Raw genomic sequence first — 23,658 nt, forward strand, 5'->3', positions numbered from 1 at the left:
GCACTTAGGAGTCTGTGGAGACGAAGAACTTTGTCCGTGGAAGCAAAGAGGGGAATGTATGAGGGTATAGTTATACCAACACTCTTATATGGGTGTGAAGCATAGTTGATGAATGTTACAATGAGGAGAAGGCTGGAGGCAGTGGAAATGTCATGTCTGAGGCCAATGTGTGGTGTGAATATAATGCAGAGAATTCGTAGTTTGGAAATTAGGAGGAGGTGTGGGATTACCAAAACTATTATCCAGAGGGCTGAGAAGGGGTTGTTGAGGTGGTTCGGACATGTAGAGAGAATGGAGCGAAACAATGACTTTGAGTGTGTATAAATCTGTAGTGGAGAGAAGGTGGGGTAGGGGTTGGCCTAGGATAGGTTGAAGGGAGGGAGTAAAGGAGGTTTTGTGTGCGAGGGGCTTGGACTTCCAGCAAGCATGCGTGAGCGTATTTGATAGGAGTGAATGGAGACAAATGGTTTTTAATACTTGATATGCTGTTGGAGTGTGAGCAAAGTAACATTTATGAAGGGATTCAGGGAAACCGGCAGACCGGACAGGAGGCCTGGAGATGGGAAGTGCAGGGTCTGCACTCTGAAGGAGGGGTGTTCATGTTGCAGTTTTATAACTGTTGTGTAAAGCACCCCTCTAGCAAGACAGTGATGGAGTGAATGATGATGAAAGTTTTTCTTTTTTGGGCCACCCTGTCTTGGTGGGAATCGGCCAATGTGTTAATAAAAAAAATAAAACAATAACTTAATACATATGGGGAATTACAGCAGAGCCCTATCTGTCTTCGAGAGAGAATTTGATAAATTCTTTGAGTCAGTTCATGATCTCTGGGCTCTAGTGGATATTTTTGACTTGTGTGGCTAGCACCAGCAACCTGGTTGATCAGGCCATCAGTCAGGAGGCCTGGGCTGGGACTGAGCTGTGGGGGTGGTGATCACTGAAATAATCTTCCCATAACCTTCAGGTAACTCCTCTGTATACTGTACATAAAAAAAAATATAAGTGCCTGACACCTCATTAGTAATAAAAACACTTGCTACACTTCCCCATAGGTTATATGTTTAGTGTGAAGATATTTTTTGCCTGGAATCATGACATTTTAAGTTGCCCTTTTTAAAGGGGTCTTTTTGTACCTTACATATGATATTATAGGAGGCTTATCAGTAGTTAACCTTGATACATATTCCTTCAAATAATAACTTAGTACAATATGTTAGCAAAGTGTTTTGTAAGCAGTGAGGTGCTGTAGTATACGTACTTAGGTAGGGGAGATGATTTTGAGTTAGCATTTAATTCTGTTTCATAAAATTAGTTTTGTATTACAACAAATTTACCTATGGCAGAAATATTTTTTCAGTACCACTTAGCAATAGATGAGTGTTTAAGGTAAAGATTGTATTAACTCCTTTCCCAGTATACAGATGGAATTGTGATACTTTTTAAAAAGATAATCATATAATTATTGTCTTATATATACTCTCAGGTGATCACAATCATTCCTCCTAGCAAGCGAGCGTATTCTTGGTATCACCACATGCGTGCTCACAATGATCTCACAGCCCTACAGTATAATTTCCATGAGGTGATCACAGCTACAGAGAAAATGCCACGACAACTCAGGACTTTGCGCAACAAGTGAGTACAGAAACGAGTATCATTTATTATAATTTTAATCTTTCATGTGAACAATTTCAGTGATCTGTTGTTCATTTTTCTCTAGTAATTTTTTATCCTAAAAATCATTAGGTGCACTAATTACATGAAAGACATGGGTGCATCATAGTGTTTTTTTATTAAATTTTAGTTCACTGTGTTGTATAAAATTAGAATAAAAGCTAAATTAGATATATGGAATACACAAGCATAATGCAAAAAATAAACACCTTTCTGGTATCTCACATTATTGACTAAACCTTAATAGAAACTCCATACAAATAGAGGTTGTTGTATTTTGAACTATCAAAAATTCTCTTCTGCACTTGATGTGTTTTTCCCATTTGTATGTTTCTAAAAGTTTTGACATTAATTTCTTTAACAATTATTTTGCAGATGCTTAATTCCTGGAATGTATGCTAAACATATAGAAAGATGGCTTGACTACTTCCCTGCCTCACAGCTGACTATCATTGATGGAGAGGAGCTCAGAAATGACCCAGTGTACATTATGAATGATCTTCAAAAGTTCCTCAATATTGAGCCATTTTACAACTACACTGAGCACTTAAGGTACAGACCAAGATATATTTTAGGCTTCTTTACAGCATTCAGATTTCAGTACTATGATGTACTAGCCCTTGGATTTTATATATCTAACTGTATATGCAGTTGATTTTTTTTATTTTAAAGGTATTTTCTTCAGTTGCTACACTTGATAGTAACCCTTTGCTTGGCAAGAAACTCTGTAAGGGAGGGATTTCAGTGTGCTGTTAATATATTATACTACGGTGCATTTTAAGACTTTTTTACTATTATGATTTTTGCTCTAACTTTTATAGTTCCTTTGTTATGAGTGTCTGAATGTGAGTCTATGTTGTCAATATTACCACTTATGAGCTATTGTGAACAACCCTCTGCTAGGTCTAGAATGACACTGCTTTACATCTCAATTCCTCACTTCACTTGGGAAGGAACAATCACTTTTTGAATGGTTACGTTTGGATGAAGAAGAGTTCCGCTGATAGAGGCTATGTCAGAAATTCCATGTGCCTTTGAAAGGCTCTTAAAAGGGCAAATGAAAAGGTAACAGTATAGTGTTACTTGCTTGACAAAGGGATTGAGCATGCTTGATAATACTGTACTATACTGTGCTGTGTTTCTAAAGGGATGTTTTTAGAATAACTTTTTTTTCATTAGTGTTGTCTTTATTTGTATTCACACTAATACTTCAATGTTTGGTAAAATATTACACTTGTATAATATCTGAAGATCAGATTTATTTTCCTTTGGTTATAAATGTTTATTTTTCTTAGATTTTTTTTGTTGCCATTCTTGTTCTCTTTTAGGGTTGGGGTTTTCTTGTGTGTATATTTTTAATACTGGTACTTGGTACAAACACATGACACCTTCTTTGTAAATATGGTAGGAAGCCCAGCCTACTGAGTCTCTAGTTAAGCATTTGACATTAATTATTCCTGGTAGAAATGTCTTGTGATTTGTCCATGTTAATGATTTTTATGATACAACCTTTCTGGAGAATAACTTATCCATGGTTCCCTAAACCAAAATAAACACTAACCGACCCTCCTGCCGGAATGGATGCTGTTTCGGTTATCCGAGTAAGTTTAAAAAAAAAAAAAAGTAATGCTAATCTGTCCTGGCTGTCAGTTCATGTTTATAGTTAGTTGTGTAAACACTTGAAAAAATGTACAGGACAGTACTATATTTATAGGAAAATGGGTAGACATTATTTCACACAGTGATGTTTATACACAGCTAACAAAGTCAGAATATAATTCCATGAATCACAAAGAGTGACTAGTTTGTACTAAAAATAATATGAATATAAAAATATAACAGTATTTAATAAAAATAAAAACTAAGTTTTTTTTTTTTTTACAAATTTGAATAGGTGACAAGTGGACAGGTTGATGAATGACTGAGCAGATAGTGGGCTTCTCTTTTTAAATGGGAATGAATAATTTTGTTGAAAAAAAAAATAAGAAAATGAGTAAGTCTGTTTTACACAGTGAATTTGGTGGCCAGACTTGTTTTGTGTTAGGTGGGGATATTGCATTCAGAGAGTAATCTGAATTGTGAAATTGTGATGTCAGCACACTTCTGGAGAGATAAGCTATTGAATGAATGATGGTGAATGTGCTTTCTTTGAGTCATTCTGCCTTGATGGGAGATAGCTGTTGAGGTAAGATGATTATACATAGTCTGTTGTATTTGTTGGGAAGCAAAGCATTTCAGCAGTGCTCCTCCCTTATGCCTTCTAACTCACTTGATACCAGAAAGTTTGTGGAAATGTTTATAATACCAACTTATTTTAATGGAATGCTTTATGTAGCCATTTGAGCTGAAATCAGAACTAATTAACCATTTCTGACATATCAGCTGAGGAAGCCAAAGAAAGATTGGAACATGTGATCTGATATTTGGTAGCAGAGAAACAATTTTAAGTATCTGAGGCAAGGCAAGAGTTTTATAAAGGAATAGAATCTGAGAGGCTAACATTGCAAGAGGGTATGAGTGATTGGAAAAGAAAATCCTGGTGAAGGTCTGGAAGGAATATGCAGAGGTGGTAAGATATCCTGCACAACAAAATTTGGTGGATGCTGAATTTGTAGAAGTGGCAAAGAGATACAAAGCAGCAGCCTGAACATCCATCACTGGGTATGCAATTGGTAGAGCCGGTTGCACAGACAAGAGCACCTGAGGAAGAAAACAGAGATGTGGGAAAAGATTGAAAGAAATAGGATGTAACAGTTATACATGTAGAAGTTTCTGAGCGAACCGTTTTCAGATAGTCATTGGAGATGATCATCTTGTTAAGACATTCAACTAAATACTTTGTTTTTCAAGAATCATCTTGAAAAGTGGTGGCTGAGTGGTTGTATGGAAGGGAGTCAAGATTAGAGGCAGGGTTGATATCAGCAAGTATCACATGCAAGTTCTCCCCATGAGAAAAAAATAATAATGATATAATTAAGTTAAGCACTAAATCACATAAGGAAAGAGAGCTGGTAGGATAATTTGTGGTACTGGTTGAGAGCCTAAAAATCAAGCCAGTGAATTCAAAGGAGAACCAGAGCAAGGTTATCAACCCAAGTTTCAGGATAAGCGTGTACCATAGGTATGGTTTGGAATTGCTGGTGGAATGATGTTCACTTGTGATGATTTCAGTTGTTTAGGTATAGGAAGAATGAATAACTTGAAACTGAGCTAGAAGATCATCTTGTAGAATGAAAGGAACAAATAAAAGACTACAAATAATTGTTAGGTGACTTGTCATTTAGAGGACACAATAAATGTGCAAAAGCCAGGAAAATGACCAGGTGGCTTATGAAAATATTAAAAACAAAGGCAGTGACATTGATAGCACTTTTCTGATTTGAATGTTGTTCTGTACTCGCAGCTTCTTTCTAGGCAAGAGAGATAGCAGAGCTGAAAAATGTAGGGGTCATAACTGCTCACATAGAATCCATAAAACATCTAAACTACAGGAAACACCTAAAAGCACCTGGATTATTCTCTCTGGACTAGAGAAGTGAGTTATACCTGATAATGTATAATGGAAGATAATTGAAAGCCTGGTTCCCGATTTACACCCTGGCATGACAACTGAATAGAGTGAAAGAAAAAACTCTGTGAATAGCACAAACTTTTATCAGCAGAAATCAGAAAATAATGTCAGACTGAAGGTGGAAATTTTTCAAGAGGAAACTGGATTACCATATCCAGCAAATTCCATCTCAGCCAGACTTTGATGGCTATGTGGGTCTGCAGGTCACTAGCACAAATAGCTTGGTTGACTGGACAGTCAGAAAAGAAGCTTTATGTGAGGCTGGGCTATGAGGATAGAACCCTCAAAACAGATCACAGATAACCATGTTGTTGGATGCTGGTCCATCCAACAGCCTCTGGTGCAGTGACATGTATTGTTCAGTAATTGCAATGTTTCTGTAGAGGCTTGACTTGAATTGAGCATACTGATTTTTTTTAATGAAAAGACTCCTTGCTTGAATTAGTGATGGGTATTTTCATAGACTTGTTTCTTCTTACTGTCAGTGGACCAACAAGTCATTTCTTCAAAGTCACACCAGGACTGGTTGTCCTTACAATCTTCTTGGCACTTGTAGACTTATTTCACTACTACACGTTGGATATACCAGGGCATCGTAACTGTAGAACACATCTTACTTGATTGTTCTACATATCTTACAGTATGACATCTTTTCATGCCCTGCTATGCTTATACTGTTGTTCCTCCTCCTCTCTAAAGTACTATCTTTAATGTAATTGCTGTCCACAGGTATATGTCAGAGATAACTTGTGTGATTTTTAATTTCTAGGCTAATCTTGTCCTTTCTCTTCACTACCTTTTGTATCCTATACCTGTCATTCTTTTCTGCCAGTGTGCATTCTCCTCTGTCAAGACAAATACATCGTGTGTCATTCTAGTGTAACACCTGTTGCAATGACTTTTAGAAACACATTGTTTCACCCTCATAGTAAAATGAGTGACTGGTAAGTGAAAACTAGCTGCTCATTATCAACAAAGTACACAAGGTTTATACAATTTCCTTATAATATTCAGGACCAAGTAAAACAAGATAAAACTACACAGTGTTATTTTGTGGAAAAAAAAAAAAAAAGTCTTAAATAGAAGATCATGGATAAGTGACTTTACACCCACGAGCATGCATCATTGACTACAGACTGAGCAGGTATATCTTCACCACAGTTGTCTTTGGTATAAATATATTTAGTATATTTTAATTCACTACTTAATAGTGTCTAAGTACTGTACCATCTTTATTGGGTCTACACTTAGGAATAGCTTTATTTCAAAACACTATAGGATAGTTTTATTTCAAAGCATATTAATTGCACATTTTTTGCTTTAAATTTTTTTGCATGTTTAGGTGATGGTTGACCTTTTAATGTTATTGTTACTCAGCTTTAACACATATTGGCTGTTCCATTTGTATAGTATCCTAACCAGTATGTGGATTTCTCTAGTAAATAATTCAATTGCTCCTTCCAAAGTCATCAGTATTGTACTCGAGTCATTTCTTATGTCTGAATATTCTATGCAAGACAGCATCCCTCAAGGAATAAGATAAATTTGTTGTTATATGTGCAATCACAGGAGAGTAATTGTACATTAACAGGTTTATTAATACAGTATTACTGTAATATTCAACTGCATCTAATGTTTAGTGTTTTGCAAGATAATAACATGGAGCTGTTCAAACTGTATAGTTTTGCTGTGGTAGTTTCTTACTCATTTTAGCTAATCTGTTAAATTTAGGACCATTCAACTGTATGTGGACTATTAAGTTGCTGACTTAGCTGATACCTGTTAGTTATTATGGTGCATATATCATAAACACATTAAAATTGATTCATCTGTTGTACTGAGAAGCTCTGAATGTATTTTGAGTAAAATATAATTTTTCTCTTACAGAATTTTACTTTTTAATGTTGAATAAGAAAAGCTGTATGAAAATATGACAATACAGAATTTGCAAAATGTATTTTCAGGTATGACAAAAGGAAAGGTTTCTTCTGCCAGGTGATAGAGGAAGACAAGACTAAGTGTTTGGGCAGGGGAAAGGGTCGTGTCTATGCCCCTATGAATGAATCCGATGCTAAATTACTGAAGGTATGATTGTTTTTCTTACATTGTGCAGCACTGTATGGTCTGTGCAAGTTTAGCACTTACTTATTAATACTGAAGTAATTTTTTTTATACCATAGATTGTGCATTATTTGTTGAATCACATTTATTTTATTTTATTTTTGAATAACTCAAGTGAAACCTCAATCTTAGTATACAGTGGACCCCCGCATACCGATTTTAATCCGTGCAAGAGGGCTCATTGGTATGCGAAATAATCGGTATGCGAATGAATTTTCCCCATAAGAAATAATGGAAATCAAATTAATCCGTGCAAGACACCCAAAAGTATGAAAAAAAAATTTTACCATGTGAAATATACATTTTCCTACACACAAAGAGAAGGATACATGCACAATAGTAGAGTAGTACATGCACAGTATATATTGTGCATGTACTAGTCTACTAAATGAAGAATAAATGACACTTACCTTTATTGAAGATGCAGCAATGACTGATGAGACACTGTGTCCTGGGAGTACCTTTTCCTCCTGAGTACTGTAGGTCCTGTTTGTTATTTTCTTCCAGAACATGCCTTATCACACTGTGTATGTCACTACGATTCTTAAATCTCTCAAACCAACCTTTGCTGGCTTTAAATTCACCAATATGAGCACTAGTTCCAGGCATTTTTCCCTGTTCACCTGGGTGTTAGTCGACTGGTGTGGGTTGCATCCTGGGAGACAAGATTAAGGACCCCAATGGAAATAAGTTAGACAGTCTTCGATGACACTGACTTTTTTGGGTTATCCTGGGTGGCAAATCCTCTGGGGTTAATTGTTTCTTGGTATATTCTCAATAAGCCACACCAACAACAGTGCTACAGCAGCAGCAGCAGCAGCAGACGATGCTACAGCAGCAGCAGACGATGCTACAGCAGCAGCAGCAGCAGACGATGCTACAGCAGCAGCAGCAGCAGACGATGCTACAGCAGCAGCAGCAGCAGACGATGCTACAGCAGCAGCAGCAGCAGACGATGCTACAGCAGCAGCAGCAGCAGACGATGCTACAGCAGCAGCAGACGATGCTACAGCAGCAGCAGCAGCTGACAGTGCAGCAGCAGCAGCTGTACCACCAATAGTAGCGATGGTTGATTGGGGTTTATTACACAACCTGGCCAGCTCGGAGACACGCACTCCACTTTCATACTTATCAATGATCTTTTTCTTCATCTCTATAGTAATTCTCACCCTTATTGCTGTAGGGTTGGCACTAGAAGCTTTCTTGGGGCCCATGGTCACTTATTTTCCAGATAAAATCACCAAAAACACTGTAATAATACGAAATGTTATGATTGTATGCTTGGATGCTACCGCGGAGGCTGGCTGGTAAACAATGCCACCGCCGGAACATGTGAGGCTGGCTAAGGCGCACATTGGACGCGTCTCGGACGAACAGCGGTGAGCGGGTTTTTAAGCGGTATGCGAGGCAAAATTTTAGCGATAAAATGTATCGGTATGCGGATTAAACGTTATGTGATGCCAACGGTATGCGGGGGTCCACTGTATTTAGAAAAACTAATACACAAATTTTTATTTCAAAATTCTAAAGATTATAAATTACATATATTACATACATATACTCACCTCACATATTCATAAAAATTTTTGAAAACTATGTGAATGCCTGCTATTATGCTTTGGAAAGTCATAAGTTGTGTTGTTAATGGCACAGCTTAAAAAAATTGTCATAAAGTATGGTAGCTGAAAGTAATGCTATAAATCACACACCTAGAAAGTGTTAGTGGAAGTGAATGATGTCACTCATATAGAAAGTGTTAGTGACTCAGTGTTAGTATGGGGGAATGTAAAATCACATACAGATAACATTATTGTAGGGTAACATAGATCGTGCATCAAGACAGTGTTGGGGAATGTTGTAAGTGCCATACCCAGAATGTGTTAGTTTAGGAAAAAGGAAATTACGTGTTGAAAAACTATGATAATGTAGTGGGGGCATTGTATACCTATAGTCAGACTGTAGTGTTATATATGAATGGAAGTCCACTATGTAAATGTGCCTTGCAAGTGGCTGTAATGTTGCAAAATGAATATCTATGCTTTAAAATATCAATCCATTGAAATACATTTAACTGTCATTTCCTCAATTCTTATTTTTCATCCCAGTTCAGCTATCTGTTTTTGTGGGTACTAACACATGATGTCTTTACTTAACAGGAATACTATCAACCCTACAACATAGCACTGGAGAAGCTTCTAACCCGACTTGACTACCCAGTACCTGGCTGGCTGGAAGATGAGTTGCAATAGATATCACAGTAGGAGTAGGGGGATGGGGGCAACAAACTTGCCAGGCAGAGTAATGCTTAGCAAATTATATTTAGTGTACATCTTTATGGGTGATATTCACTCAAGGAGGTGTATGGTAGCTTCGTTATTTGGTCATTAACTCTCGTAATATTATGAGGGATTTAATGGCTTTCGTGCAGAAGTCATTTATTTATTGCTATAATTTTAGTGTAATTTAACTTTTCCAGAAATAAAACAGATCTTTATAAATCTTTAGCAGATAAAATTGAAGACTCAAGTACTATAAGCATGTCTAATAAATTATAAGAATAATAGTTTTATTTTAGAATATTGAAGAATTTTCACTATACCGGTATAACAAATATACATGGAGAGAAACATATAGATAGCCATCTTGCTTTGGTGATCAAGTGGCCTATGTAGATACATGTTGTACAAAGAAAGATTTTATTATTATTATTATATACTGTATTTATATTCTGAGGAAGAGGAGGATTGCTGATGTGGTTTGGGCATTTAGAGAAGATTAAGAGGGATATGATGATGGAAAGAGTGTAAATCAGGAACAGAGGGTAGGAAGGTTAGGGGGTGTTCCAGGAATGATTGGAGGAAGTAGGGTAAAAGAAATGAGTTTTAGGTGCCTGCACATCCAGCAGGATGAGAGCGTATTTGATAGGCAAGAATGGAGACAAGTGGGTTTTTAATGGAGGTGCTGTTGGAATGTAAGTACAGTAACATTTATGAAGGGATTCAGAGAAACCTGTTAGCCAGACTTGAATCCTGGAGGTGGGAAGGGCAGTGGCTGTACTCAAACTAGGGGTGAGGATATTGTAGTCAGCACACTTCTGGCAAGACAGCTTTTGAATGAATGATGGTGAATTAGTTTCCTGAAGGTATAAATAAAGCCCCTTATATTTATACATAGTAGAACACGATAATCTTAAAGTGATTGGGGCCAAGGGTAACTCGAGAGATCACTGTTTTCTGACCTAGATAAGTTGATAATCTCTTGTATACATATTAAATGAAGAAATGTGTATTTACCACTCATTGTAGTAGTTGTCCTCTTCCTAAAGTTGTACATATGAGGTAGAACATTTTAATATCTGGTGTAGACAGAGTGGGAACTGCATAATTTTATTGTTATGCATGATACATTGAAGTGTTGCTAGGTTAGGCCGAAAATTAAATATTTACTCTTTTAGTTGTTTTAATACAGGTCTTGTATATAGACAGTGAATACAGTTCTGAAGCGTTTGAAATGGAGAACAACGTAATATTATGTAATTGATAAATCACAGCAGGTTCAAATGAAACACTACATCTTGGTATATCAGGCAGGCATCCATGCTCTTACATGTCAGTTTTATGTCTAATAAAACTAAGTCATTGATTCCATGACAGTGTGTATGTTTAGTTGGAAATGGGATGTGGAATGCTGATAAATCGTAAAAAAAAAAAACACTAGTTCTAGTTGCAGTAGAGTCCTTCATTGGTACACTTTACCCATGGGTGGGCTTTATTGGTATGCTTTACCTCCAAGTGGGCTTTTTCAAGTGGCCTACATATTTCTTTTAACATACCAGCCGTCTCCACCAAGGCAGGGTGACCAGAAAAAAAAAAAAGAAAAATGCTCGTGACTCATTCTTATCACTGTCCTGCCAGAGGCATGCCAACACTACATATGAAAAGCAAATAGCTTGAGGTTTTAAGTTAAATTGAGATATGGCAGGCAGCTTACTAACCCATGTTAGGTATTCCTTTACCTAGAGCAGTTCATGTTATAGAGGTTGCTAAAGGCAAGTGAACATGGGATAGGGCCATACTATTGTTCCAAGAGAAAGATAATTTCAAGCATCTATACTTGACATCATCTATAGTAATGCTTACACTATTATCAAACAAAATAGTGGCATGTTCACGTTAGTCAACCTCTATAGGAGAAATTGTTCCATAATAGGGGTTCTTAGCCTGTTTTGGGCTATGCCTCCTATCACAGTTGGCCCTCATCTCCATGCCTCCCTCCTTCCATCATATAAAATTTAATTGTAAAAATTAAAATAAAAAACTTATTTAAATAGGAAAATAGAGAAACTAGTTTTCATTCTTAACTTCATTATTTTAAACTATTTGAAAAGTCGGTTTAGGGAGCAAATCAGATACATAACATATAAGGTGAGAATATATAATTTAGTGAGATTTTTTAGACCGTCTTTCCCCTCCAGTTAAGAACTGCCTGTAGAACCTTAGTTAAACTTAAAACCTTAACACACCTGACTTCTTCATTGTTTAAACTTTCTCATACCTATTATGCACTCGAAAAGCTTATCCATGGGTGAAACAGTGTCCCAATATAAAATTCCATTGCAGACAGTGTGTATGATTAGTAGTATAACATGCTGGCAGTCACTACATGAAGATGGTTTCAGGAAGAAAATGCAGAGGTGGTGTTGAAGCGGTTTGGCCATCCAGAGAGGATAGATCAGCATAATTACCAAGAGGGTGTATAAATGTAGGGTGAAAGGAAGGAGGGGGTTGGTATTGTCCCAGGAGAGAGGGTGTGAAGGATATTTTTTGTGCTAGAGGCTTGAACATCCTGTAGTTGTGTGTGAGTATAGAAGATTGGAAAAAGTGAAGACAGTTGGTTTTGTGAATTTAACATGCTGTTGGGTTAGTAAATTAACATGCATGAAGAAATTCAGCAAAACCAGTTAGCTGGACTCTAATCCTGGAGGTGCAAAATTCAGTGACTACCCTGCGAAGTATAAGTGATATTATATTATACAGTTTGGAGGCTCATTTGAAGTGTGGTGTCTGCACACTTTTAAAAAAGGCAATACAGCTATTGAATGAATGATGGTGAATGTTTCCTATTTTTTTTTGTGTCACCCTACTGTGGAAGAGAGGCAGTGGTAAAAAAAATTAGATGGCAAGGACAATGATACCAGTGGTGCTATATGCAACATGTGTTGTTTTTATAAAAACAGTAAATACAACCTAAATAAAATACGTGTAAATTGAGTAAATGCGTTTTGAGACCTTACAGTGAGGTGCATCTCCTTCGAGTATCATATTGCTATTGCCTGTGTGTGTAGAATAAATACTTAAATATTGTAGTGTACCTATGAAAAAAATATTGAATATTTTATACATATTATATCATAATGAAATATAGGTACAGAGTATGCTTTGGTGTTATATGATTTTGTTTGAATGTGCTTCATTAGGACTCAGGACCCTAAGGTCTTCACTTCATATTATTATTAATACATTCATGGGGGAGGGGAAATGTTAAATTCCTAGGGACCATAAAGCGCCTTGGGGAGGGGGAAGCAACCAGGTTCGATCCTTTATATTATTTTTTCTGCAGTTATAAAAAGTTTTGCTGTCCTATAAGAGAAAATAGAGCATTGTCTGGCAAAACAAAATCTTATAATTAAAGAAGAGCTATGCAAGTTTTTTCTTAGCAAACAGTGGTAGATTAGTGAAATAGTTTACAAGGTAATAAGTGCTATAACCAATGGAAGCTTTAAAAATTGTACAATCCAGTAAATATTAAAGATAGGACACCACGAGCCTGTAGCTACAAACAGGTAATCGCAAATAACTGCAAGCCTCTTGTGTATTCTAGTAATCTGTAAATGGAGCTAGTAACAGTTATGGATCTGCAGTGGAAAGTATCATACTTTAATGTAGCTGGTTTAAAAAAAAAAATTGGATTTCTATTGCAGGGGTACAATGAATTCAGACTATATTCAGTTGAAGGCAATCTCCGAAGAGAGTAAATTTTTGAAGCATGAAGTCTTTATCAAGCCCATCTGTCATAGGCTGACACAGACAATGCCAATATAAATTTGAGAATGATGATGCAAATGGTATGTTAAAGGATTCATCTGTGTGAGGTAAAAATCATCCAGTAGGATAGATTTTTGTAAGGCTTGTAACTCAAGATGGGAGATATTTATTACCTTGGGAGAGCCAGGTAAGGTAATGTTCTGTTGAGCTTATTGGGTCTGCTGAATCTACACCAGTAACAAAAGGACAAGAGCCACTTGAGGTGAGTACTTGCCAATTTCTGCACCTTTCTTCAAATTACTCATAGAAGTGGTGGTGTTAAAAGTCAAGACTTCTTCTTTGAACACATCGGCCATATCCCACCGAGGTGGGGTGGCCCAAAAGGAAAAACGAAAGTTTCTCCTTTTACATTTAGTAATATATACAGGAGAAGGGGTTACTAGCCCCTTGCTCCCTGCATTTTAGTTGCCTCTTACAACATGCATGGGGCACGGAGGAAGAATTCTGTTCCACTTTCCCATGGAGATAAGAGGAAATAAACAAGAACTAGAAAGAAAATAGAAGAAAACCCAGAGGGGTATGTATATATACGCTTGTACATGTATGTGTAGTGTGACCTGAGTGTAAGTAGAAGTAGCAAGACATACCTGAAATCTTGCATGTTCATGAGACAGAAAAAAGGACACCAGCAATCCTACCACCATGTAAAACAATTACAGGCTTTCGTTTTACACTCACTTGGGAGGACGGTAGTACCTCCCTGGGCGGTTGCTGTCTACCAACCTACTACCTAGGAAAAGTCAAGACATATTAGTATTATTATATTAAAAAGAAAATTCTTCACCTGTATGGGTCATACAGCACTGCAGTGTGGTGTGTAAGGGTAGGATGGTTTAGTGGAGCTAGATGTTAGTGCAGGTGTAAAATTAATGTTTAAGTTGATGAAAGAGGTTAGTATGTTAAAAACCCAGCAAAGGAGTTTCCACTGAAAGAGGGACTTGGCGAGGTCACTTTGAATGGGTATGTCAGAGCATTGTAGATGAATAGTGAATTCTATATGCTCTCTGATACATGGAACAACAATAAAGTTAAAAAATATTAATATTGGCTATCTTCTGAGATAGGGTGACCCTCCTCCAAATGCATTCATCACCATTTGTTTTATAGATGTCTTGTCAAAGTGTGCAGCAACATCATGCAATTTTTTTTTTTTTTTTTTTTCAACAAGTTGGCCGTCTCCCACCGAGGCAGGGTGACCCAAAAAAGAAAGAAAATCCCCAAAAAGAAAATACTTTCATCATCATTCAACACTTTCACCACACTCGCACATTATCACTGTTTTTGCAGAGGTGCTCAGAATACAACAGTTTAGAAGCATACACATATAAAGATACACAACTTATCCCTCTAAACTGCCAATATCCCAAACCCCTCCTTTAAAGTGCAGGCATTGTACTTCCCATTTCCAGGACTCAAGTCCGACTATATGAAAATAACCGGTTTCCCTGAATCCCTTCACTAAATATTACCCTGCTCACACTCCAACAGATCGTCAGGTCCCAAGTACCATTCGTCTCCATTCACTCCTATCTAACACGCTCACGCACACTTGCTGGAAGTCCAAGCCCCTTGCCCACAAAACCTCCTTTACCCCCTCTCTCCAACCCTTTCGAGGACGACCCCTACCCCGCCTTCCTTCCCCTATAGATTTATATGCTTTCCATGTCATTCTACTTTGATCCATTCTCTCTAAATGACCAAACCACCTCAACAACCCCTCTTCTGCCCTCTGACTAATACTTTTATTAACTCCACACCTTTTCCTAATTTCCACACTCCAAATTTTCTGCATAATATTTACACCACACATTGCCCTTAAACAGGACATCTCCACTGCCTCCAACCGTCTCCTCGCTGCTGCATTTACCACCCAAGCTTCACACCCATATAAGAGTGTTGGTACTACTTTACTGTACTTTCATACATTCCCTTCTTTGCCTCCATAGATAATGTTTTTTGACTCCACATATACCTCAACACACCACTCACCTTTTTTCCCCTCATCAATTCCGTGACCTTCTGAAATGTGACATCCTCATCCCTCATCCTGCAGGCAGGTACTTTCCACCTCAAGGACTTAAGTCCGGCCATCCGGTTTCTCTGAATCCCTTCATAAATGTTACCTTGTTCACACTCCATCAGCTTGTCAAGCCGTAAAAACTGTCTCCATTCTTATGTACCATATATGGTAAAGCCCCTAACATGCAAAACCTTTGGCCCCTCCTTCCAACCATTACTTTGATGACCTCTGCCCTGCCTTCCTTCCACCCTAATTTATACACATTTTTAGTCATCATGTTCTGCTCCATCCCCTTTAGATGCCCAATTCACTTCAACAACCCCTCCTCAACCCTTTGAGTACTCCATAGTCTTCTGAATTCTCTAAATAATATTCATATCACACATCGCTCTCAAATATGACATCTTCACTACCTTGTTGTAATGCTACATTTCCATTTTTTGCCTCCATAGATAAAATTCTCTGTCTCCACAGATGCCTCAGCACAACACCCATCTTTTTTTCTTCTCTTCTGTGGTTCACCTTGTCTTTCATAGAATTGTCTGCTGACAGGTTCACTCCCAAATATCTGAATACAGTTATTTCCTCCAGTCTGTTAAGATAGGGTGAAGCAATAACTCAGAATAAGTGTTGGAAGCAAGGTATTAGGCATCTCTCCATGTGGGGCCCAATTCACATTCGTGCAAGAATAGATTCCTCACACCTGACTGATAGAAAACATCTGGCAATTCCATTGCGGCTTAACATAAAACAGTTTCTTGTGCTCTTAATCATACCAACATTGTTATCAGCATCCTGGGGATCAGTTCAAAGATATAGTGTCATCTAGCTGATGAACACACAGTCTCTATCTTTTTGAGAGCTATTTTGCTTACACAGCAGGCTTGATCAATATGATTCATAAAGTTCAACCTCTCCTCTATAAGGTAAGGTTGAGATAATAGTTATGGCATAAATTATGAATGTTTTTTCTTACAATTATTTTTGCCTTATTGACATTAGAGACTGATCTGCATCAATTGTGTTCTAGAAGTAGCCATTTAAACTCTAGTATTTAATAACCAAAATAGATTGAGTAATGACATTAATACCATACTTAAAATGATCATACCAAGAGAGCCACTTGGTCACTCATTGCACAACACACACTAGCAGTATCATGCTCATGTTGGTCACTCGCCACATGACGAGTTTTCACCTTGCTTGTCATGACATCATAATGTTTTGAGCATCACATGGATGATTCCATTGTTGGGAAACTTTACTTTTGATTTCATGAACCCTTAATATATATGTATCAATGACAGTAGCAGTATTGACCAGTCTAGTGTAATAACTCCTATATACTCGAGGAATGACTTGCACCCTATATATTTTCCTTTGCATAAGTGTATTTATTTTTGCTCTATACCATTGTACATTGCTATAAAAATTACTATACCTCTTATGGGCGAATATTTTTTTTTTAGTGGGTTTGGATTTAACGTGGACCTGCCAAGTATGGGTCAGTAGGCCTGCTACAGTGTTCTTCCTCTTAAATTCTTGTTACTTCAAAGTTTTCCTTCACACAGAGTGCCTCATGCAATGAGCAGACTTAAAGGTTAGTCATTCATGTCACTGTCATTAACTCTTGAATGCTCACAGGATATAAAGGACTTTCATATTTAAAATATACTTTATAAAGTTAGAGGACTGACCAAACCAGGGTACCCCCATCAAACAAGCCTTTGATGCCTTTATTACTTAAGAATAAACCTTATGTTGCTTGACTTGGTAGCTACAAGTCTTAAAAGGTACAATTCAAATTTATAAACATTATAAATTGTTGTGATTATATTTACATTAGTAGGGATGCTGAACCCAATGTAGCACAGAAAATCTTTCGGTGGCAAGTATTATGGATTTATCTGCATTAAATATCCTGAAACGTGCTCACTGTTTTTGTGTTAATGTCATACCATGGTACAGTAATAGATACAAATTGGTTTAGAAATACATGTAAGCAAATACTAGAACATATTTATTAGATAATGTTTTGGTCCTGGGACCTTGATCAATGTCTTGAGACCAAAACGTTTTCTAATAAATACGTTTTAGCATTTGCTTCTTGTACCTTACTGCTTGCATTCAGTAATGAAAATACAGTAGTCAGAAAGATAAGTCATGTACTAATTAAATCTTATGAGGTCTGGATTTATGCACTTGATACTTTATATTGTGGCTTTTATTAATTCAGATATAATTTTAACTGTTAATGTTGACAAAAACTTGGCATATGATATTAACAAATTGTTGTGGAAGATAGATGAGAAAACACTAAGGCCATTTTATTATGGATACATTTTCATCTTGGGACCTTGTTCACTACATACACGGGGCACAAGAAACTTTACACGAGGTAAGGTACATGAGAAGTTGAAGTCAGGTGAGCTGAATTCATCAGGAAAATAAAAGCTTGGGTAGCTTTAAAAATAGGTTGGACAAATATGAGAGGGGTTGAATTTGAGGACCTGCTTATCATAGGTCAGCAGGCCTGATGGCTGGGCACTGCATGTTTGAGAAGCAAGTGTTCTTGCATGGCAGATAGTGTAACTATCTTATTTCAGCACTATTATATTTGTTGCTACTACATGGGATGCTTCGAAACACTGGCAACTGAAATCTGGCTCCCTGATGACCAGCTGTACTTCATTCCATATCCCTCTGTAAATCACATAGACATTATTTTGGTCATCACTGATACATGGTTCTTTGGTCCTTGATAAACTACCAGTTGCCGTGATCACATATGCCAGCAGTAGATATTGCTGATGTCTATTCTGGTCAGAGCTCTGAGGGAGGTGGTAGTTATCATGGCTATGTTGATACCACCCTTGCCAAGTACTCTAAGGGTGTTGTTTGCTACACGGGAAGATCAAGTACCTCTTTGTAATGGTTTCTGAAGGTGATTTAAGATGGTCTGAACTCATCATTTGCATTCATGGATAAATATGGGATACTGAAGATGTGTGAAAGTTTCTAGAATGTAAGTGCAGTTCTCCTTGAGTAAAGCAGGACCAGATATACATAACATTATCAGAAAAGGTCTACTCGCTACTTCCCTCTTGATCTTGCTAGAAAATGGCTTACTGGTGTTTATGCCATACCATGCTTAAGGAACACATGTAATGAGGATGACCAAAATAATGCTGGCATGATGTATACACAAATAGGGATATTTAATGGAACAGAGCCCAGCTGGTCACCAGGGAGCCAACGTTCAGAAGTATCCCAGATAGAAGTAACAAATACCACTGTAGTTTAGGAAGTTACACTGTCATCTTGGCACACTTGTTTAAGAAGCACACAGCCATCATGTGAACACTGCAGTTGGCCTACTGGCTCATGACTCACGAAATCGTAATGACACGACTGCAAACAAACCATACCATGGACGGGGATAGAACCCGCGATCAGACTCTGATCGCGGGTTTTATCCTCGTCTGTGGTATGGTTTTTTTTTTAACTGGCTCATGCTTGGCAGGTCCTTCTCCAATCATTTACATATCAATTTATTTTTAAAGCTACCCTATCATTTATCTTCAGTGACTACATGGTGACTTTGCAACTACTTACTTTGCCTTATAGTGCTCGTTATTAAGGTATTCCAGGTGGAGGAACCTGGCATACTTTAATGTTGAAATAATACCTGTCCAAATTAGGCATTTTGATACAAAAATTAATGCTGGCCTGGCAGGACATCACAGGTTTCCCTAACATTATTCTAGTCATGGATGTGAGTGTGGTTTTTCTGCACCTTGTGATCTTGAGTACTGAGTTTGTGGGACATTTATGGGCAAGACTGTCATTAACAAAGGAGAATTGAACAGATAGTTTGATGGCCTGCCTTATGTAATCTAACAAAGAAAATAATGAAATCCATTGGCATGCGAGTGTTCAGCAAGAAATTAGGTGCAGTGGTGATATGCTCATACCATGAGGGAGGCCTAGACACACATCCCCATATGCATTAATATTGTATTACAGTATCATGGTTAACATATGTGGGGATGTTTTTCTAGCATTCCATAACCATGCTTATGGTGTGGGCATGCTGCCATCACAGAACAGATGCACCCAGTTCCTGACAGAACACTCACATGCCAATGGCTTCTATTAACATCTGATGGTCTGCTTTCTCACAAAATTATCTGTTTTGTATCAATGACTTATTCTTGCCTGTATTAATTTGTCTATAACCAAATGTGCCCAAGAAACTCAGAACTCTAGACCACACACACACAAGCCTAGAAGGCAGCAAGCCTTCAAGTAATCCCCTGACGTCCCACTACATGTTGCCAGGCCAGAATTAATTTTTGCTGTATTGAAACGCCAAACAAGGTCAGGTATTATTTCGATGTTAAGGTATCCTGGGCACGTCTACCCAGCATATTTTAATAACGAGCCATTTCCTAAGCCCTACATATGTTTAGAGTGAATAATGTTCCAGGACTGAAATGTTTCCATAATCAAGTGTCCTAAGTATCTGCACATATGCCTTAATCATAAATGTCGATGTATCTGACATGTTGAAATCAATGTAAAATATTTTTGTACAAAAGGCCTATACATAATAAATTATTTATCCAAATCAATGATGTATTGTTGAAATTATAAAATTACATCAAATATAATTTTGTAGCAATAAACATTGTAATACTGCTATGATAATTATTTGGCTTTACATCCTCAGCCTCAAGGAGGCAGGACTTGTGCATATTTTCCCTACATACACAGCCACTGATGCTGTATAGTCCTTGTGGCTTAGCGCTTCTTTTTGATTATAATAATAACTTCAGCCACTGAGAATATAAAATCATAGAGAGGTTATAGAGGAGAATTTGAAGTATTTGCCAAAGCTTATCTATTTGACTATCAACTGTAATGAAAGAATAAAATGGGGAAAACTAGGAGAATCTCACCAAGGAAATTTAGTACCAGCACAAAGTGTAAGGAAAACTGATGAATAAATATGTAAAACTAAATCAAAACTATTGTAGTAATCACTAAAATGACAGCATGGTTTTGGACAGAGAAAAATCTTAAGACGATTAATTGTAGGCAATTTACTTGCAGCATATTCTTTTGTCGAATGAGTCTTGTAGCATGAGTGAAGTTTCAAGTGGAGTATTACGCACTTGTTGGGTGGTGAGCAAAGTTGCTATATGCATCATGACATCCTGCACTCCACTCCCTGTTGCTGCACTGCATTCAAATGTGAAGCAGTTGTTGACCTAAATAAACATAAAACCCAGTATATTATGTCAAGCTATTTTAATTTATTATTTATCCCCTCCTATCAAAGAGGTACTGGACAATGCTGCTGTCTTCACGTAATACAGGAGGGCCCCGCTATACAGCAGTTTTCAGTTACCCATTCACTTATTTAGGCTTCCTGCAATAAATGCCACATTTTACAATATTTGTCACACATTTTTTTCCCCCAAAATAAGTCAAAAATTTATCCAGCATCTTGGAGGTTGAAGTATTGTGGCTAAATTTTGGAAAAAAAGATAATCAAAATGAAGGGGGGAGGGCATTCTTGATACCAGAGCATCTTGTTTGTCATAAAATATAGTATATTCACCACTCTCTGCAAGCTGAGTACAAAAATATTTTAAGTAATGCGTGTACTGTATGAGCATTTTTTAGGCTTAGCACTATTCTTCACTTAATACACAAATTCCTCACTTAATGAAGGAGTTCCATTCCCATGACTAGGTCAATAAGCGAGGAGCCGCCCCTTACCGATATTTCAAGCATAATGTACTGGATTTGTGTCAACCATCTTTAGATCTTGTTTTAATGATACCTATGCACCATTTATAACAATTTTAGTATATTTTTAAATGTTTATACAGTAGTGTACTGTATGCAGACCTGCTGGTCACATGTCCGAGCAGTCATTAAAAGGGTAGGTTAAGCGTCGAGTGCCCGTATGTGATAGTGTCAACACGCTATCAGGCTTTTATATGCATTTGAAAGTAAAAACAAAAAGGCTATATTTAACTTTACAGGAGGAGCCCGGAACCTAACCAGCTGTATGAGCAGGGCCCGGCTGTAGGCTTATCGACAAATATTTTTAATCCCAAAGATGAGAATTATGGTTAAAATGCAGAGTTCTTACATAAACACTTCTAAAATATATGCTGAAATTATTGTATTTTATGCATTGTAGTGCTGGTATTACATGGTTTAAAATTGATACCCATGAGAAAGTTAAACAACACACCCATTTGGACAGGTACACAATCAGTACAATGACTGTTAGGTTTATGAAATTACATCTCCTCTGTCTTTAAAAAATTAAATATTGTGGGAAGGTAATAATTACAAAATATGTAAATACTTAGTGATTCAGTGTTAATATCCCAATGATACACCCACTATTTCATTCATGAGGAAGCACTCAACATGTAGGGGGCCACAATGCACCTGAGAAATGGAAGGCATTCAGGGTCAATCCAAGGAAGGTAAAGTTGACCCAGTTCCTTGGGTCAACAGCACCTTCCTAGAGGAATACACCTGCAAACATTCTTTTTTTGCTAGACTGAAAAGTTTTCTAACACAACACTAAATCTGTGAGAGTTTATACAGCTCGTGGGGTATGAAAGGCAGCTCCAATTCAATGGGTTGTGAACCCTTCACTGCCATCAAGCACTTTTCTTGAGAGGTCCTGTGGCTACTAAAGTGAGCATATAAAGCTACTAGTCAGTTCTTAATAAGAACATTTCTTTATAAAAGAGTACTGATTCATGCATCACAGAAATTTTTTTTTTTTTTTAACGAAGCGCTATATGACCCCTTTGGGTTTAGCCTTTATGTTGTAATCTTATCTAACATCAAGACAAAAAAAAATCTACAAATTATTACTAGGGTAATAGTGTTTTTCCATACAAAATATTGTACTTATAATGCATTACAAATACCTTGAATAAAGAGCTCCACACAAGCATCAAGGTGCCTCCTGTCAACAGAGGCCTATGATGCTGCTGGTGAGAGGTTCTTGATCCAAGGTGTACAAAATAGCTTCTTCCTTGAATCAAATCTGATTGCCTCCCATTCTCTGGGTGCTATATAACCATTACAGTGTTAGTGCTCTTTCTCAATTATAATTACTGGACAATAATGAACCCTAAGCATCTCCACACAATTTTTTCCTCTAGATCCTTAGCTAGACTAAAAGCAACTATATTTAAAACAGTAATTACTCATTTTAACAAAACTACTGAACAAGATTCCAGAAATACAGGATAAAATCCAGTGGGTCATTTGATCTGGTTAAAGAACTCTCCATTATTGTTACAATTGCAGCCAGTCACTTTTCTCCTTATTTATCTGTTAAACTGAGGGTTTACTTTATTTGATAATAACAATATCCCTCCTTTCCTAGACTTGGCCCTATATGAAATGGAGAAACTATTTTAACATGCAGTCTGTGGTTTAGAGCTGTGTAACCTTAATGGGTTTAGCACATAAACGAATAGAATAAATAAAGTTTATATTGATGTACCTTGGCCAGTTTGTCAACCATGCCTTGACTAATACACCGGTGTTCCTGCAGATCAACTTTATTCCCAAGCATGACAATCATCACCTCATCCCCAGCAGTCTCCTGTAATGTACAATAATTTTCATGGCAGTTTTATTGGGGTCAAACATCACATTTTAAAAATGAAATAGAGAAACCATATTGGACTAAACTGAAGTTGCTAGTGAGCACTGTCTCCAAAGCTACAGTAGTATAGCATATGTTAGCTGATGCCAAGCAGAAGAGGCAGCTTGTGAAAGATATATGTATTCTACATAATTTGTTATGATGATACGTATTGCTGTACTAACAATCTTAATTACCTTCACTGAGGTTATCCAGTCCACCACATTCAAAAATGACTGCTCACTGGTGATATCGTACATCACCACCACACTATCAGCTTTCCTGGTGATTATATACATTACATTCACATCGGAAGTGCTAAACCTGTGGAGGCCATACAGCAGTTGGGAAATGGGAGGCAACTAGGCTTGATCCAAGAGAGCTGCAGAGGTTCAATTACTTAGATCAAGAGCCCTTCACAATCAAGGAACCTCTTGAGAGAAAAGGTAGTTACAATATGTACATCCATTGA

At 37.3% G+C, this 23,658-nt stretch overlaps 2 protein-coding genes across 5 annotated transcripts in view; one reads left to right on the forward strand and one right to left on the reverse strand.

Moving 5' to 3' along the window:
- The window catches only part of sfl (N-deacetylase and N-sulfotransferase sfl), a 48,729-nt gene extending 36,088 nt beyond the window's left edge, over positions 1–12,641 (forward strand). For both annotated transcript variants that reach the window (XM_070095580.1, XM_070095581.1), the window contains exons 14-17: positions 1,484–1,635; positions 2,050–2,226; positions 7,210–7,330; positions 9,523–12,641. In XM_070095580.1, coding sequence (XP_069951681.1) covers positions 1,484–1,635; positions 2,050–2,226; positions 7,210–7,330; positions 9,523–9,615 — 543 coding nt within the window. In that variant the 3' untranslated portion in view covers positions 9,616–12,641. The remainder of the gene's footprint in view (positions 1–1,483; positions 1,636–2,049; positions 2,227–7,209; positions 7,331–9,522) is intronic.
- A 4,896-nt stretch (positions 12,642–17,537) lies between these two features.
- The window catches only part of LOC128695259 (EF-hand calcium-binding domain-containing protein 4B-like), a 51,777-nt gene continuing 45,656 nt past the window's right edge, over positions 17,538–23,658 (reverse strand). For all 3 annotated transcript variants that reach the window (XM_070095578.1, XM_070095577.1, XM_070095579.1), the window contains exons 17-19: positions 23,384–23,468; positions 23,043–23,144; positions 17,538–20,763 (exon numbers count right to left, since the gene is read on the reverse strand). In XM_070095578.1, coding sequence (XP_069951679.1) covers positions 20,596–20,763; positions 23,043–23,144; positions 23,384–23,468 — 355 coding nt within the window. In that variant the 3' untranslated portion in view covers positions 17,538–20,595. The remainder of the gene's footprint in view (positions 20,764–23,042; positions 23,145–23,383; positions 23,469–23,658) is intronic.

Source organism: Cherax quadricarinatus, chromosome 50 (genome assembly GCF_038502225.1).
Source record: "Cherax quadricarinatus isolate ZL_2023a chromosome 50, ASM3850222v1, whole genome shotgun sequence".
NCBI lineage: Eukaryota > Metazoa > Arthropoda > Malacostraca > Decapoda > Parastacidae > Cherax > Cherax quadricarinatus.